This window comes from Electrona antarctica (genome assembly GCF_951216825.1).
Source record: "Electrona antarctica genome assembly, chromosome: 2".
In the NCBI taxonomy this organism is placed as follows: Eukaryota; Metazoa; Chordata; class Actinopteri; order Myctophiformes; family Myctophidae; genus Electrona; species Electrona antarctica.
Window position 1 is genome coordinate 7,844,279 of NC_136807.1, and position 15,597 is coordinate 7,859,875.

The following is a 15,597-nucleotide window of genomic DNA, read 5'->3' on the forward strand; positions in this document are numbered from 1 at the left end:
GCGCTGCGGGCGCTTCGTCCCGACCCATTCAAGATTACAAGTGGCTTGATTTGTTCAGGCTTAATTAATCAGCCTTCTATACAGGCTATGAATAACCTTTTCAAACAGGCCGAAATAGGTCAAATGTGCACGACGTCCACCACTTCACTGCTCATGGGCGCATGGTGATCTGTGCTAGATCGCCTGCCTTGTGCTCTCAGATGATTCTTCTCATGGAGACTTTATTTTATTTTATTTGTATTTATTTTGTTGTGGTCTATAGGTAATTATTGTCATGCAGCAGGCTAGGAATTTAGTGCAATCAATGTATAGCTGGAGCAGGTTTGGTATGCACCGCGGTCTCTATTCTGTAGAAGATTTTAAAGCTGCAATCCGGAACTTCTTAAAGCTGCAATCCGGAACTTCTTAAAGCTGCAATCTGGAACTTCTTATAGGTGTCGGGTAGGACACCTACTGGCTGAGAAGTATAGCACTGCCTGGAACTCAAACTGTATGCACAATATCTCTCCATGTCAAGCACAATTGTACAAATATTGTACAATTTTGGGTCTCTGAGGCGGGAGACCTGCTTAGAATCCCGGGTAGACATTCAAACGACTGATTAACATGCTGCTGGGGACTACATGTTTATGTAAAAAAGCTAACTGTGTGGCACATCTACAGTCATTTTCATTCGTTTGCCTTGTGACATAAATAATAGACTAATGTGGAACTTTCCCCTCACCATGTGGAGCTTCTGATCTCTTTTGTTCAGTGTAATTTTTTAAAATTCATTGGATAAAAAAGGGAAGTTGAAACATACAGAGTATCTGTGCCGAGGAGGACTGTTGTGTGCAATACTGTAATACACCCTGGGGTTTGAAACCATAATAAACGGATACCGTTTGTTGTACAGTAAGACGTTAGATGTAAGATGTTAGGACTGTTAATTCGGGCTGGGCTAGGGCCCTTTTTGTTTGACCATCGGGCCCTGGACGCACGCACGCACGCACGCACGCACGCACGCACGCACGCACGCACGCACTGTCCATGAGTTGTTTGCAATCAAGGCAATACCAGTGTGTGGCTCAGTTTAAGTCCTTTTTTATTATTATTATTCTTTATTTAGGGACATCCACAATCATATTATACAACCATTTTTCAAATAGTGTTTCTTTGTCCACAGGTTTTTTTTAGGAACAAAAAAACAAAAAAAGAATAAAAATAAAATAAAGCATATGGGAGAGATGGAGGATGAGTTTAAGGCCTTTTTGATGAGATGTTTTTGCCTCTTGCAAAATCACATGTGTGGACAACGTGATGGCAAGCGGAGAGGCTCTCATCTCCCTTCACTCACATCTTGCAGCGTTCACCACTTCAATTAGTTGGACCTGCATCCAGGGAATGTTGGTTATAATAATGCGGGCATTGACTGTGTACTGTACTGTGTGCACACGCAACCCCTCGCACACACATGATGGTGGTGGGTCTTAACTGGAGCCTCAGGGCGCCAAGCACGGCGAGGGTTTACAGCTAAGGTTTCAGGCTGCAAGTGGGTGTGACTTTGTGTATGTCTGCTTCAAGTGGGGCAGCAACTATTATTTATTGTAGCGTACTAGCGTTTATCGTATTCGGTCGATTACTTTGTCCATTAATCAATAGTCTATTTAGATTGTCTAGTTGTTTTTGTTGCACTGTTGTTTTTTTCCCCAGTTTGAGTGTTAAATGTTTAATGGGCCACAGTGGAAACAAGCCTTTGGCTTTTTTCGTGTCATCCATTTGGTGTGTTTTTAAATGGTAAATGGTGCATTTATATAGCGCATTTATCCAAGGCGCTTTACATAGATTGTGCATTACATTCACCCATTCACACACACATTCATACACCGATGGCGGCGGAAGCCATGCAAGGTACCAACCAGCACATCGGGAGCAATTAGGGGTTCAGTGTCTTGCCCAAGGACACTTCGACATGTAGACAGGAGGAGCCGGGATTCGAACCACCGACCCATGGATCGTTGGACGACCTGCTCTACCTCTTGAGCCACAGTCGCCCAGTTAACTAAGTTGTTGTACTGCCTGTACCCTTAGAAATCATCAATACATTATTAAATCAATCAGTCAGTCAGTCAATCAATCAAAAGTGCATATAATTATATGAATGAATCAACATGAAAACATTTGAATATACTTATATACTTATAATCTATTAAATGGATCCAAGGCACTTTTCAAGCACCTGGCAAAAATAAAGAAAAAGTAACATACAGTATAGTAGTGTATGTCTCCATGGTGTCTGTACAACGTGTCTGAAAAGGTTTGCCCGTGGGTTCTGTGATGTGCCCATTATCGATCCTGCCAAGGGAGGTGTTGTCTATATCTGCCAGTTTGTTCTTATAGCGTAAAGAGCCAGGAACAGAATTGGCATATCAATAGTCGATGCTGCTCTTACTCTCTGCAGCCGCCCTGCACTAATATAACTCTAGTTAATGTAACACAAACCTGCCTCGCTTGGCGGCATCCCAAAGCTGTTTTGCGAAGCGGACAACTTCAGGCAGCGAGAACCAACTTGGAATCGCTGACGCGTCAAAATTAATGTTGCTGGCAATTGCCTGTGTGTGTGTGTGAGTTGAAAGCGTGCAGCCGTTCTGCAAATGCCTATGCAATGCGTTCCTCTCTGCATTTTTTTGTGCCAGTCGGATCTGAACCGGGCCCAGTCGACTGCTTGCTTTAGAGGACGATGCAGTCGGATACTAGTTTAGTTTTTTAGTTTATTTGAACATCTTCACAGAACAGATTCAAGTGCACGGTTTACATCAGCAGAGAAGGAAAAAATAATGAAGACCCGTGAAGGTGATCAAAAGGCATGGGCTGAAGCTTAAAAGCTTATAAGTGCCCATCCTACTCACAGCACAGCATTAGAAATACTCAGCATAATTATCAGTTTAACAATACATTAATCAGAGACGAAAAAGAGAAAAACAAATAACAACCCTACACCCAACCCACACCCGTGTCACTGTAGAGATCCACCAGGATCCATAGTGATTATGACTGCTTTATTATGACTCTGAATTAGACCCGACACTCCAGATTTTATTGTGTACGCAGGGCAGGATATCTTGGAAAAAAAGTCCTATCATTTTTAGAAAAGTGGCAGGGCTGGGGAGGTTTGCAGCTTCCCACTGAATTGTATATGGGAGGATGAGACATGAGACTGAACTACATTAACTATAGCGCCCCGGAGGGTCGGGGGGACATTGGCCGGTCTACCCACTTGCCAATGAAAGTGCAGCCTGGCCAAATCAATGGCCAATTAGAGCAATCCATCACCTCTGTGTCTACTGTGTTACTATATACTGTGGTTTCCCATGCACACTGCAGACGCAGAGCTTTTCTGTGTCGCCGTCCGACCACCCGCTAATCTTGTTTATGAACGTGTGGGGAGGCGCGAGCTGCAGCGCCCAGCAATGTGAACGTACCTGACAATCGATGGTGTGGCCTCGTAGCCCCAGGGATTGACAGAGAGAGCGTCTCTTCCTTCCACACACACAGCCAGGCTGGGCCCCAACATAATTAATTGGGCTGTTGGAGGAACTGTCAAAACGCCCCAAAATAGACACTGACACATTTTTTGAATTTTTGGATGCTGTCTGCGCTGGTGGAAAGTAACTAAGTACATTTACTTAAGTACAATTTTGAGGTATTTGTACAAGATTAATGTAAAAAATATGTAAAAGATTATTTTATTTATTCAAGCAGCATTCAAGTTTAGTTACAAAAAGGATGTTAAAACATGTTAAAACATGTTAAAACATTCACCAGGTGTATGTTTTATTAATTCTTCCTCTTGTTCCCTCACCGTGGTGGTAGGGCCGCATTGTGAATGGGATTTACTGTGTGTGTGTGCGTGCGTGCGTGTGTGTGTGTGTGTGTGTGTGTGTGTGTGTGTGTGTGTGTGTGTGTGTGTGTGTGTGTGTGTGTGTGTGTGTGTGTGTGTGTGTGTGTGTGTGTGTGTGTGTGTGTGTGTGTGTGTGTGGAAATTGCCCGTTGCTGTCCATCTACGTCCCCTGCCTCTCCCTCCCACGAGATGAGCAATTCCCTCCCTGATGGCCTGCAGCCATGTCCAAAGCATTCTGTGTGCGTGTGTGTGTCTGTCTATATGTGCGCATGCACGTATCCATGCGTGCGTGTGTGTTGGTGATTTCACTGATTTGTGTGTGTGTGTGCATGAGCTCCGCTCTCGCAAACCCTGCTGGGCCATTGAGAAAACACAGACATATGCTCTCTCTCTCTCGAATACAAACATGATGTGTGCTGCACACACATTCCATTGGCTCTCCGATGGCTCCGTGTATTTATTTATTTATTCATTTATTTTCTCAGTTTGTTGACTTTCCAATCCTGTCTTTGTTTTTGTTCCTCCTCCAGTGGAGAAATGCATGAGCTCCATGCAGACCGGGACCCAGATGGTGAAGCTCCGCGGCGGCTCCAAGGGGTTGGTGCGCTACTTCTTCCTGGACGAGCACAAGTCTTGCATCCGGTGGAGGCCCTCGCGCAAGAATGAGAGGGCCAAGAGTGAGTGTTCTCTCCGTTCTCTCTTTCTCTGCCAATTTACGAGAAATCTCCTAGATTAAGCTTTATATCAAATATGAAACGTTTTTTGCTGAAAATCAACTTTCATCACTGGCCCCGGTTGCTATAGGCAACGTCTTGCTCACCCCCTGCCCGCACGAAACATGCAAGCGCATCCCATATTAGAGTCCCATTAAAATTATGATCTTCTTTGGCTGTTTTCTCTGAAAACTACGGCACTGCAATTACAGTGGAGGTCTACGAGCCGGGAAACGGCCGGATGAGCAAAAAGAGTCATTTGCTCAAATCCTGGCGGAACGAGCTAAACCGCCGTTAAAGGGAAAACCGCCGATTGGCAACCCCCCAAATCCCATTGTTCTTAAGAGAGAAACACAACAATGTAGTGTGGCACAAAATACCTCTATGTACGATTGTCTTCTGTGTGTAGCTCGATTGAATTTGTATTTGGTGAGATTTTTGCACTGCTTTGCATTTGATCCCTGGCTGTGTAAAATGTCATGGTGGGTGCACCATCGCTGTCCACCGGCAGTGGTGCTGAATCCATTCACCATTCAATGCACATGTACAGGATTAGAGCAACGTGTGCGGTCTCTTTGCTGACAGATCATCACGATGCCGAGATCAAATCTTGAGCACTGCTGTTAACTCCCTCCTCATTGTCCTCCCAACGTGCCCAAAGCCCCTCCAAATGATCCAGAATATCTCACCTCTTCAGACTCCACCTAAGGGACCTAACCCCCTAGCACTCAGCTCTTCAGATTCCACCTCATCCCCCTATTATCCTCTTCAGAATCCACCTCAGCCCGTTAGCACTCTCCTCGTTATGCCTAAATTATTCATGCACACACGGGTTTAGGTTGGACTAAACTATGGAGAGAGGATTCTGGCAAGAGAAGAGAATTTGTTCAGAGAAGATATTTAAATGTCCAGTGCAGTGAGATCGCTACAATTAAAGTGTATAGAAAGTATAGAAAAAAGGTTAATTGTGCAACCAAACCATCTATTACCATTCTGAATGTGGTGCACCGCTGACCGGTTCATTCATTTGGTTCCTAAATACCAATTACCGGTATTTAACCCATTTTGACCTGAGATCAGATTCTAAAAATGTCTTCTACATCCTGACAGTTTTCTGAAAAAGCTATGTTTCTATGTCAGTCGTTCTTCGATTTTTCAAAAATAGCAGACCTACAAGCTCTAACCTACAAGATCTAAAAGCTCATAGCGCGCCACCGAGTGGCGCGCTATGAGCTTTTAGATCTGCTATTTTTCAATAGTTAAAGCATAATATAATGCTAACACCAAAAGGGGTTCCCGCCCAAAATGGGTTAAGTCAGGGGTTCTCAACGCTTATGGCTGGGGACCCCCGGACATGCTTTGGCCATGTATCGCGACCCCTGCCCCGCCCCCCATCTCCACCCCAATACAAACTGACTGCAAGAATAATATGCTTAATAATAGAGGAAAATATATCGTAAATGAATACTGAAACCAGATATAATCATTAAGGAAATGTATGCATGTACTGTGTACTATGTAAAGTCTTCATTTCCATTTTCCAGCCATTCGGTTGCAAAAAAATATATACTGTGTATATGGGGGGGGGGGGGGGGGGTCGCCTGGGTGTCCTCAGACCTGGGTGTCCCCAGACCTGGGTGTCTCCAGACCTGGGTGTCCCCAGACCTGGGTGTCCACAGACCTGGGTGTCCCCAGACCTGGGTGTCCCCAGAGACCCCACGTTGAGAATGAAAACCACTGCTGTACATTTCTTGTTGTTGCCAGCTCAGTTTTGCCCTTGGTTTGTCTGTCTGTGTTGTGCTAGACGAGTTTAAGGCATTTTCTGGGACCAATTAGAGCTGCTGTTCTACAAGAATTTACTGCAGCATCTGCAACAAGCAATGCGATTCATTTCCTGTAATCATTTCATATCAAGGCAAATGGATTTCTCAATTGCTTGCAGCCCCTTGTTGCTCCGTACTGAGCATCCCATGAGGGCAGGGGGGGGGGGGGCTCTGTTTCCTATCCAATATCCAATTTAATAAACCTCATTTCTTGGGAAAACAATTAGTTGAACAGCAGACATTCGTCCATTGAAAATAGTGCATTTTCTTATCTTTTAATGGAAAAAGAATATTGTTACAGATACAGAGTCACCTATGTCTAGCCAGTATAAACTCCTCCATATTTTATGAATGGACCACATATAGAGAGATGACTTCCGCACACCCGGTAGACAATTTGGAGCAGGTGCGATGGTGACGAGGCATACAGTACAATCAATGTAGGAGAAAGGAGGGACACCCGCACACCACCACTTGCCAGGTTCAAGAGCATTTATTTTTAACCCATTTTGGGCGGCAACCTCTTTTGGTGTTTTAAGCATTCTGTTATACTTTAGCTATTGAAAAATAGCAGATCTACAAGCTCATAGCGCGCCACCGAGTGGCGCGCTACGAGCTTGTAGGTCTGCTTGTAGGTCTGAAAAGTCGTGAAAAAGGGGCCGCAAATCTTTGAATATATATTTCAGAGCGAACATTTTTAACTACAATATTGGCTTCTGGGGGGGTCCCTAGAACAGCATATTTTGAGATGGGGGTCCGTGGCCCAATAGAGATAATTCTGGGGGTCCTTGACATGAAAAAGGTTGAGCACCGCTGTCCATTCATTCATAGCCTTGAATGAATGGACCACAACCAGGAACGATATGATATGATATGATATGATATGATATGATATGATATGATATGATATGATATGATATGATACAGTATTTTATTGTCAGTTCACACTGAAATGTGTCTTGCGACACAGCAGCCAAGTATGCAGAACACATATACACACATTTGACATGACACAAAGAACAAGACAATTTACATACATAAAGACATGAAGACAAGAGCAATATCCACCGCTTAGATTCCCCCGTGGCTACTACGACTCCTGATTAAGCCTCAAGGTCGACTGGTGGACAAAGGAGTCTGACCTTATTGCATGCTGGTACACCATATCTCCTTCCTGAAGGTAGCAACCTATATTCTCCATACAACACACAAACATCACACAGTACTGTACAGATACAGTGTTATGCACACGTACTGGGTTTGTGTATTGATGGTCACAGTGGAGGATGGTACTGTGCATTTGCAAAGGCAATCACAGTTAACCCATTTTGACCTGGGAACGATTCTTCTTCGATTTTTCAAAAATAGCAGACCTACAAGCTCGTAGCGCACCACTCGGTGGCGCGCTATGAGCTTGTAGATCTGCTATTTTCAATAGCTAAAGAATAACATAATGCTAACACCAAAAGGGGTTCCCGCCCAATGTGGGTTAATCACAGGTGTCATAAAACTCCCCTATAGCCTGAGGAAGACTGCGCATGCAGTTATGACCTGGCATAGAGAGTGCACGAGTATCCCAATGCATTATGTATACAGTAGGTACTATAATGTGTCTTTCAAATTTACAGTGTGTGAATTGTCCCTGCAATTGCATGTTCCGGTAAAATAGCTATTGCCCCCCTACCCGACCCCCTGCCACAGGCTACTGTATGTGTGAATCACTATCTATGCCAGTTTATAGCTAAAGACAATAAAACCTACGACATTAATCACACATGTGGATGTGGAAGAATATGTTTTCTTTAGAATTGAGGTTGGGTTAAATCCCAATTATTAATTATTAATAGCTATAATGTCATAGAAATGTAAATGCCTGAACTGGGACACTGAAGCTCTGGCTAGTGTCCAGGCAGGGTATTAAGGAATCGATGGGAGTCAATGGCATGCTGTAAAAACACCTTGCTCTCTAGGTCACGGTAATCCAGTAATGGATGGCTAATCCAGCTGGGGGTTTAAAGACCCCCATTTTACTGTAAGTCTTATGCCAGTGATTCATAAACCTTAACATGTCAAGGAGCTCCAATTTGATAAGCATTGCAGCATTAAGCCACAGATCCCCAATTTATACTTTATTCTGCTTCTTCTCTGGGCCCAAACCTATGCACTGTGGATGTTCCTCAGTGTTAATTTTACTCTGAAATGGAACCAAATGGACCTGTAGACCTACAGTGTACATTTTGTTCTACTGTATTTGTACAATCTCTGAGTTACAGACTCCTAATGGTTCATTTACGGTTCTAATTATCAATCATTTGGGACCAACTATCTTGTATTTCCTCAACACAGCATAGCTTGATTTATGGCGCTAACATTTTGGAATAGTTAGCAGGAGTAAGTAACGACAATCTGTTTTGAAAAGACGTTTAGAGCACATGCATTTTATGTGTTGTTGGTACAGTATATGTTCCAAAATGGTAACCAATAAATGGCATAACTTCTGCTCTTCGGGGAGTTTAGAATTAAGCTTTAATGCTAATGAATCACTGGAGAGGATGTCTTTAAAATGACATTACCATCTCATAAATGGTAATGTGAGCTCTCAGGGCATTGAGTATGTTTATTTCTAACCTCCTGATCTAAAAATTAAGATTTCCCCAGTGAAACTAAACCCTGCATGCTGCACCCATTACCATTCTGTCATTGTCAGAAATTCCAATCGTGGAATGCAGATAACTACATGAGAATAAGTGGCTTTTTTAAAATGGTTTCTTAAAATGGTTGTGCTCCATTGGGTTCTGTTGAATATTCATATAGTTTAATTTGAATTTGGCTAATAGACCTATTTGCCTGCTTATGCTGAATTTATAGTTAATGTAATGGCCATGTCACACATGGCCACATGGCCATCACAAACTGTTGTGAGCTTGTAGATCGGCTTTTTTTTGGCTTTGCTCAGGGGGAAAGTAATCATTTATTTCCCATCCACCACTCCCGATTTCCCCTCTTCGTGAACACTGTCCAATTCTCCATACAATTTTCTCTCTTATTGCTTTTCTCCTTCCCTCCCCTATTCCCTCTCTGGTCTCCTCTCCTTCCCTCCCCTATTCCCTCTCTGGTCTCCTCTATCCTCCCTCCCCTATTCCCTCTCTGGTCTCCTATATCCTCCCTCCCATGCAGTCTCCATCGACTCCCTCCGGGAGGTGTGCGAGGGCAAGCAGTCGGAGATCTTCCAGCGCTACTCGGAGGGCTGCTTCGACCCCAACTGCTGCTTCAGCCTGTACTACGGCGAGCACATGGAGTCCCTGGACCTGGTGTCTGGGACCGGAGAGGAGGCGCGCACCTGGATCACCGGCCTCAAGTACCTCATGGCCGGCATCAGCGACGAGGACAGCCTGGCCAAGAGGCAGCGCACCCGCGACCAATATCCTAACCAATATTAAGACTGTAACCATTACGATGTAACACATACATGTGGTGATTTAAATTCTTTATTAGGAAAATATAACCCCTTAAAATGTAGCATCTCGTTTCCGAGGGGGTCCTATAGACTGATTATGAACCAGGGACCATCATCCTGACTGAGAATCAACATGAGGACCACTGTGTTGTGTTGGGAGAGGGGGATGGTGTGGGTGGGAGAGGGGGGTGGTGTGGGTGGGAGAGGGGGGTGGTGTGGGTGGGAGAGGGGGATGGTGTGGGTGGGAGAGGGGGATGGTGTGGGTGGGAGAGGGGGGTGGTGTGGGTGGGAGAGGGGGATGGTGTGGGTGGGAGAGGGGGGTGGTGTGGGTGGGAGAGGGGGATGGTGTGGGTGGGAAATTAACCATCCAGATTACACTCATGATGCTGTTAATTAATTGCATTACAACGTATGTATGAGCGAGCAGCGAGCAGACATGACATTGATTGATTATGGCCACATTTACTTATAACGGTGACTCAACTAAGGCAATCAGGGTACAGTTTCCCTTGAGGTTCTAACTCACTTTTCTGTGGAAGTTCTTGACTTTCCAGTAGCTGACAACATTGACGCGTCATCATACACCTACATAATACAGTCCTACGTACTAAATGCATCGTCAGGGACCACATGATGCAATACCTTCACGGAGCACCACCAGTTGAAAACCCATGCTATAGACACAATACAATGGATACATATTATTCCAAACAAAGATTAGAAAACATTAACCCATTTAGGCCTGACCTCGAAATTAAAAAAAAATCTTCTAAATCCTCCAGTTTTCTGAAATAAATATTTTCACGATTTTTCAAAAATAGCAGACCTACAAGCTCGTAGCGCGCCACTCGGTGGCGCGCTATGAGCTTGTAGATCTGCTATTTTTCAATAGCTAAATTATAACATAATGTTTAAAACACCAACAGAATAATGTTAAACAAAACAGAAACTACAACAACCAAATCAACATTAACATTAACAAATATGACAAAACAAGTAAACAAACAAAACAACAGTACACAAGTCAAGCAAGCATAAGGAATGGATCATTAATTTGTGAAGATTTGTCATGAATGTCATAATTAAAATTTAGGTCATGATAGTATGCAGTATATTTAGAGTGATTATAAAGGTAAAATTAATGTCAAATTGAAAATACAAAGTTATTCATTAGTTATTCATTACTCATTCATTATTAATCATTCATCATGAATCATTCATGAATTTTAAATTATAAAGATGTACATGTACTCTCATAATAATAAGACGGCACATTTTTAAACAAATTAAAAAATGCAGGTATAGGTTATTCCAATCAGAATGAGCTTTGAACATAAAGGCTTTCTTGGCTGTTGCTTTTGAAAGTGTAGTAGGTACAATAAAATAGAGTTGTCTGGAATGGCTCAAATGATAATTGGAAGAATATGGAGCCATGTATTGTTTTAGATATTGATTGGATAATTAAATTGAATACATTTTAAGAAATAAATTGTTACCAGTGCTGTCTTCTTACAGTGGGAGAGGGCACATTCATACTTGCATGTACAGCACTTTGGTCGACCATTGGTCGTTGTAATATGTTCTAAAGTTTGAGTTGAGTTGAGTTGAGTTGAGTTGAGAGGGCACATTCAGATTATTTTTTTTCAATTTACGTTTTATTGAATTTTAATCAAACATACATGTAAACTAAACGACAATACATACAACCGAAAACAAAACAAAACAAGAGAATATACGTACAATACACACAAGGGGAGATATCTGCCTCTCTTCTCTATTGATGATCATAATACATAAGTACCTCAAACAGGTGCATCTGTTTCTACAGGTTAAACAGGTTTAACTGAATTTATACAAAATCAGGTCTTATGGTAGAAACATGAGTAATCCATCTAAACCAGTTATCTGTGAAGACTTCAACTTGACCTCTAAAGCTGAATGTAATTCTCTCCATAATAAATATACTATAGATTAAATCAATCCATTCATTTATATTTGGCACATTCAGATTTTAATACATACTGTATGTGACAGGGTCCGATATAGAATGTGCCGCAAGTAGGACCCGCCCGGCCCTGTCATTTTTCAGATCATGAAAGATTGTACGCTTTCAACTGAGGTCATACACTGAAATCTGAAAATAGATGAAGAGCTTGTCAAACATTTGTCTAGTTACTAGTTTAAGGATAGATTATGGATTAAGTATTTTGTGTACCTAAAACAGTTTTTTTCAGTAAATAACATGCAGGAACACACATTTAGTGACACTGTGACAATATAATAGTATATGAATATGAGTCATTAAATTGACACCCAATTTTGCAATGTCGTGGGTTCTGTCTGAAGTGTCCTAACCTCCTTAAACCAGTGGTGGAAAGTAACTAAGTACATTTACTTAAGTACTGTACTTTTAAAATAAAAGTACTGTACTTAAGTACAATTTTGAGTTATTTGTACTTGTATTTACAATTTCCAGTACTTTTACTTCTACGCGACACATCTATGCGATGCGACACATTGTGAGCCTGTAGATCTGCTATTTTCAAAAATATTTTTAGACATTTTAAATGAGACATTCTGCATCATGGGCACTTTTACTTTTGGTACATGTTGAGGCCAATACTTTTTTTTTTTGTTTTTGCTCAACATTTTGAATTCCGGACTTTTACTTGTAACTTGTAAGCATTTCTATATTGCAGTATTGATACTTTTGCTCGAGTAAACATGCATTCGAGTACTTTTACCGCCATTCTCCTTAACCCACGGCGCTGTCACGTGGCTGAAGCAGACGTTTGCAGAGGCAGACAAGAACGGCGACGGCACCCTCAGCATCAGTGAGGTTATGCAGCTCCTGCACAAGCTCAACGTGAACCTGCCACGACAGAAGGTCAAACAGATGTTCAAGGTAACAGAAACACCTAAGAGAATGAAATGCAGCGCCTCGATGGCAGCATCGATATCTGATCCTAGACACCTGCATGCGGGTTAGCTAGCATTCTGCCGCTAGTCACATAGTGTTCACTGTTGAGGTGTCAACATGCACTTATCTTCCTTAAGCGAGAAAGCATTGCTAAATATTATAGATGATACCTGTGTGATTAAAACAGAAAAAAAAAAACGGAGCAATATTTCTACCTGATCAAGATACGCACGTGCGCACGTACACACACACCCACACCCACACACACACACACACACACACACACACACACACACACACACACACACACACACACACACACACACACACACCTGATACGAGTGCAACCAACCATAGCCAAATAATCAATCGTTGCGTAGAGACCATTTCAGTTTGTTTTTAAATGGACATTTGTTTTATGCTGATTAAAGTAGGGATGAGATTATTCGTGGCAGTCTTCTAATATCGATTTTCATATTTCAAAATCAATTCGATGGTAAATGGCCACTGATTTATTGTTTACACTGACGGCTGTTGGACGGACGGACACACACACACACACACACACACACACACACACACACACACACACACACACACACACACACACACACACACACACACACACACACTAGATGACACATTTTGGGGAGCTGATAAAAGCTGCTGTCGGCTTTGATGAATGTTAGATATAGAGGTGTCAACTGAGGTGTCTCATCCAGTGTCACTGGATGAGAGAAGTGTGGATGGAAGAGTGAGGAATTGGGGAGATAGTGTCATCAAAGATAGCAGGGTGTGTGTGTGTGTGTGTGTGTGTGTGTGTGTGTGTGTGTGTGTGTGTGTGTGTGTGTGTGTGTGTGTGTGTGTGTGTGTGTGTGTGTGCGTGTGTGTTTTGTGTGTGCGTGTGTGCGTGTGTGTTTTGTGTGTGCGTGTGTGTGCTTGTGCCATTCATGGACAGCAACACGTATAGACTCACCGAACGTGGGTGTCTAATTTGTTGATTTGTGGTTTTAATGTCTGCAGCTCATCTGTTTTGGTTGCAGTGGTTAAGTCATTTAGGCCTGACGTCGAAATAAAAAAAACGTTCGCTCTGAAAGAATATATATTCAAAGATTTGTGCCGCATTTAAAAAAAAAAATCAAAAATAGCAGACCTACAAGTTCATAGCGCGCCACTCGGTGGCGCGCTATGAGCTTGTAGATCTGCTATTTTTCAATAGCTAAAGTATAACATAATGCTTAGTTAAAACACCAAAAGGGGTTCCCGCACAAAATGGGTTAAGTCTGGGTCAGCTCACATTTCAAGTCAATAGAGCGAAAAAATTAAGAATTATACTGCATTGTGTGGGCGGTTGTTGAAATTACTTTCTTCGCACTAGGGAAGTTAAATGGTGTTCTTTGCAATTTGAAAAAGGAGAAGGAAAAGTTTTTAATCCGTCCTCGGAGAGAGAGGAAGAGAATGTAGCCTTTCGTGCCCGGCAGGCTGTGATAGATGTTCAAATTGCTCGTGGCTTTCTCGCTCTGCACTGACTGACTGAGTTCCACAGACAGATCCTATTCACCCTCCGGAGCGCTATTCCATAGCGACCACGGGACGATGTCCTTCGGATGAGCCTGCAACAATCGTCAAGAAGGCAGGGTGGCTTTCCATTCAACGTGCTTTTAACCTCTTGAACCCCAGCATCCCTATTCTGGGGGGAACATTTGCTGAAATTGTCAAATATACAAGCTCACAAGGCGTCGTAAAGTGATACGTTGTGCGCTTATAGATTGGCTATTTTGGCGAAGATATCTAGTGAAGATCGAAAACAGGCCCTACACATTGCGAGCTTGTAGATTGGACTATTTTGAACAATTTTAAAATGTTTTTCCAAATAGTAAAAAATGGAGTTCAGTGATAAGGCGGCGCCCCTAGTATAAAACCCTTGGGAATGCAGTCAAGTATAGGGTTAAAGTGGTTTTAAAATAGTTTATGTATGACTTACTGTACCATGACATAATTGAGCTAAAAACCAGTTCATACCGACATTCTTTCCTCCCTGCCCAAATGATTTGAGTGACGTTTAGAGGTGTCTCTGACTGTTGAGCCATGGTGAGAATTCAGATGAGTGACATGTCATGTCACAGTGACCATGTACAGTGGCTCCACGCCACACCGCGAGGGGACCTGATCTAATGGAGTGTAATGTTGTAAACGCACGAAGGACAGAGCCCTTTGGTAGTAAGTCACTTACTTCAGCTGTATTAACCGCTCTGCCACTTTAACTGGGTCCGTTTCTGGGCTCCTCGTTCAAGCCAGGCCACAGGCAAAGTGGCCAAAGTGAAGTGATTATGCATGTGACCATGGGTGTGTGTGGTTGAGGCCAGCTCTCCACCATCCTGTAGTCAGTGTGGACTAGAGTGAGAAGGTTGATACTGTGTTCTGCGGATTGGGAATTGCCTCAGTTTTAATCTCTTCCTTAGTTCTTCTAATACTGTAGTTAAAGGGCCACTTCACCCCTTTTGCAACCAGATCTTATTTTAAGGATGTTTGGGAGACAAGAAACCCTTTCCTGGGGTTTTTATGTGGGTAATATGTGTTTTCAGATATTTTTGTATTTCAAAGTGTCCATGGGCTCCATGATGTCATGGACACTGGGCTCACTTCCTTCCTGGACTACAATCCCCATAATGCTTTGGTCCACTGCTCCTCCTTGTGGATAGGGGGAGGGCTGCCTTACTGAGACAACATGTAGTCCAGCAAATAAGTGAGCCCAGTGTCATCATGGAGCCCATGGACACTTTGAAATACTAAAATATCTATAA

General features: G+C 42.8%; 1 protein-coding gene across 1 annotated transcript in view; it reads left to right on the plus strand.

The window, feature by feature from the left end:
• Positions 1–15,597, plus strand: part of plch2a (phospholipase C, eta 2a) — a 237,626-nt gene that overhangs the window by 156,540 nt on the left and 65,489 nt on the right. Inside the window, exons 4-6 of the mRNA XM_079523685.1 lie at positions 4,411–4,557; positions 9,594–9,837; positions 12,649–12,778. Of these exons, the coding sequence (XP_079379811.1) occupies positions 4,411–4,557; positions 9,594–9,837; positions 12,649–12,778 (521 nt within the window). The remainder of the gene's footprint in view (positions 1–4,410; positions 4,558–9,593; positions 9,838–12,648; positions 12,779–15,597) is intronic.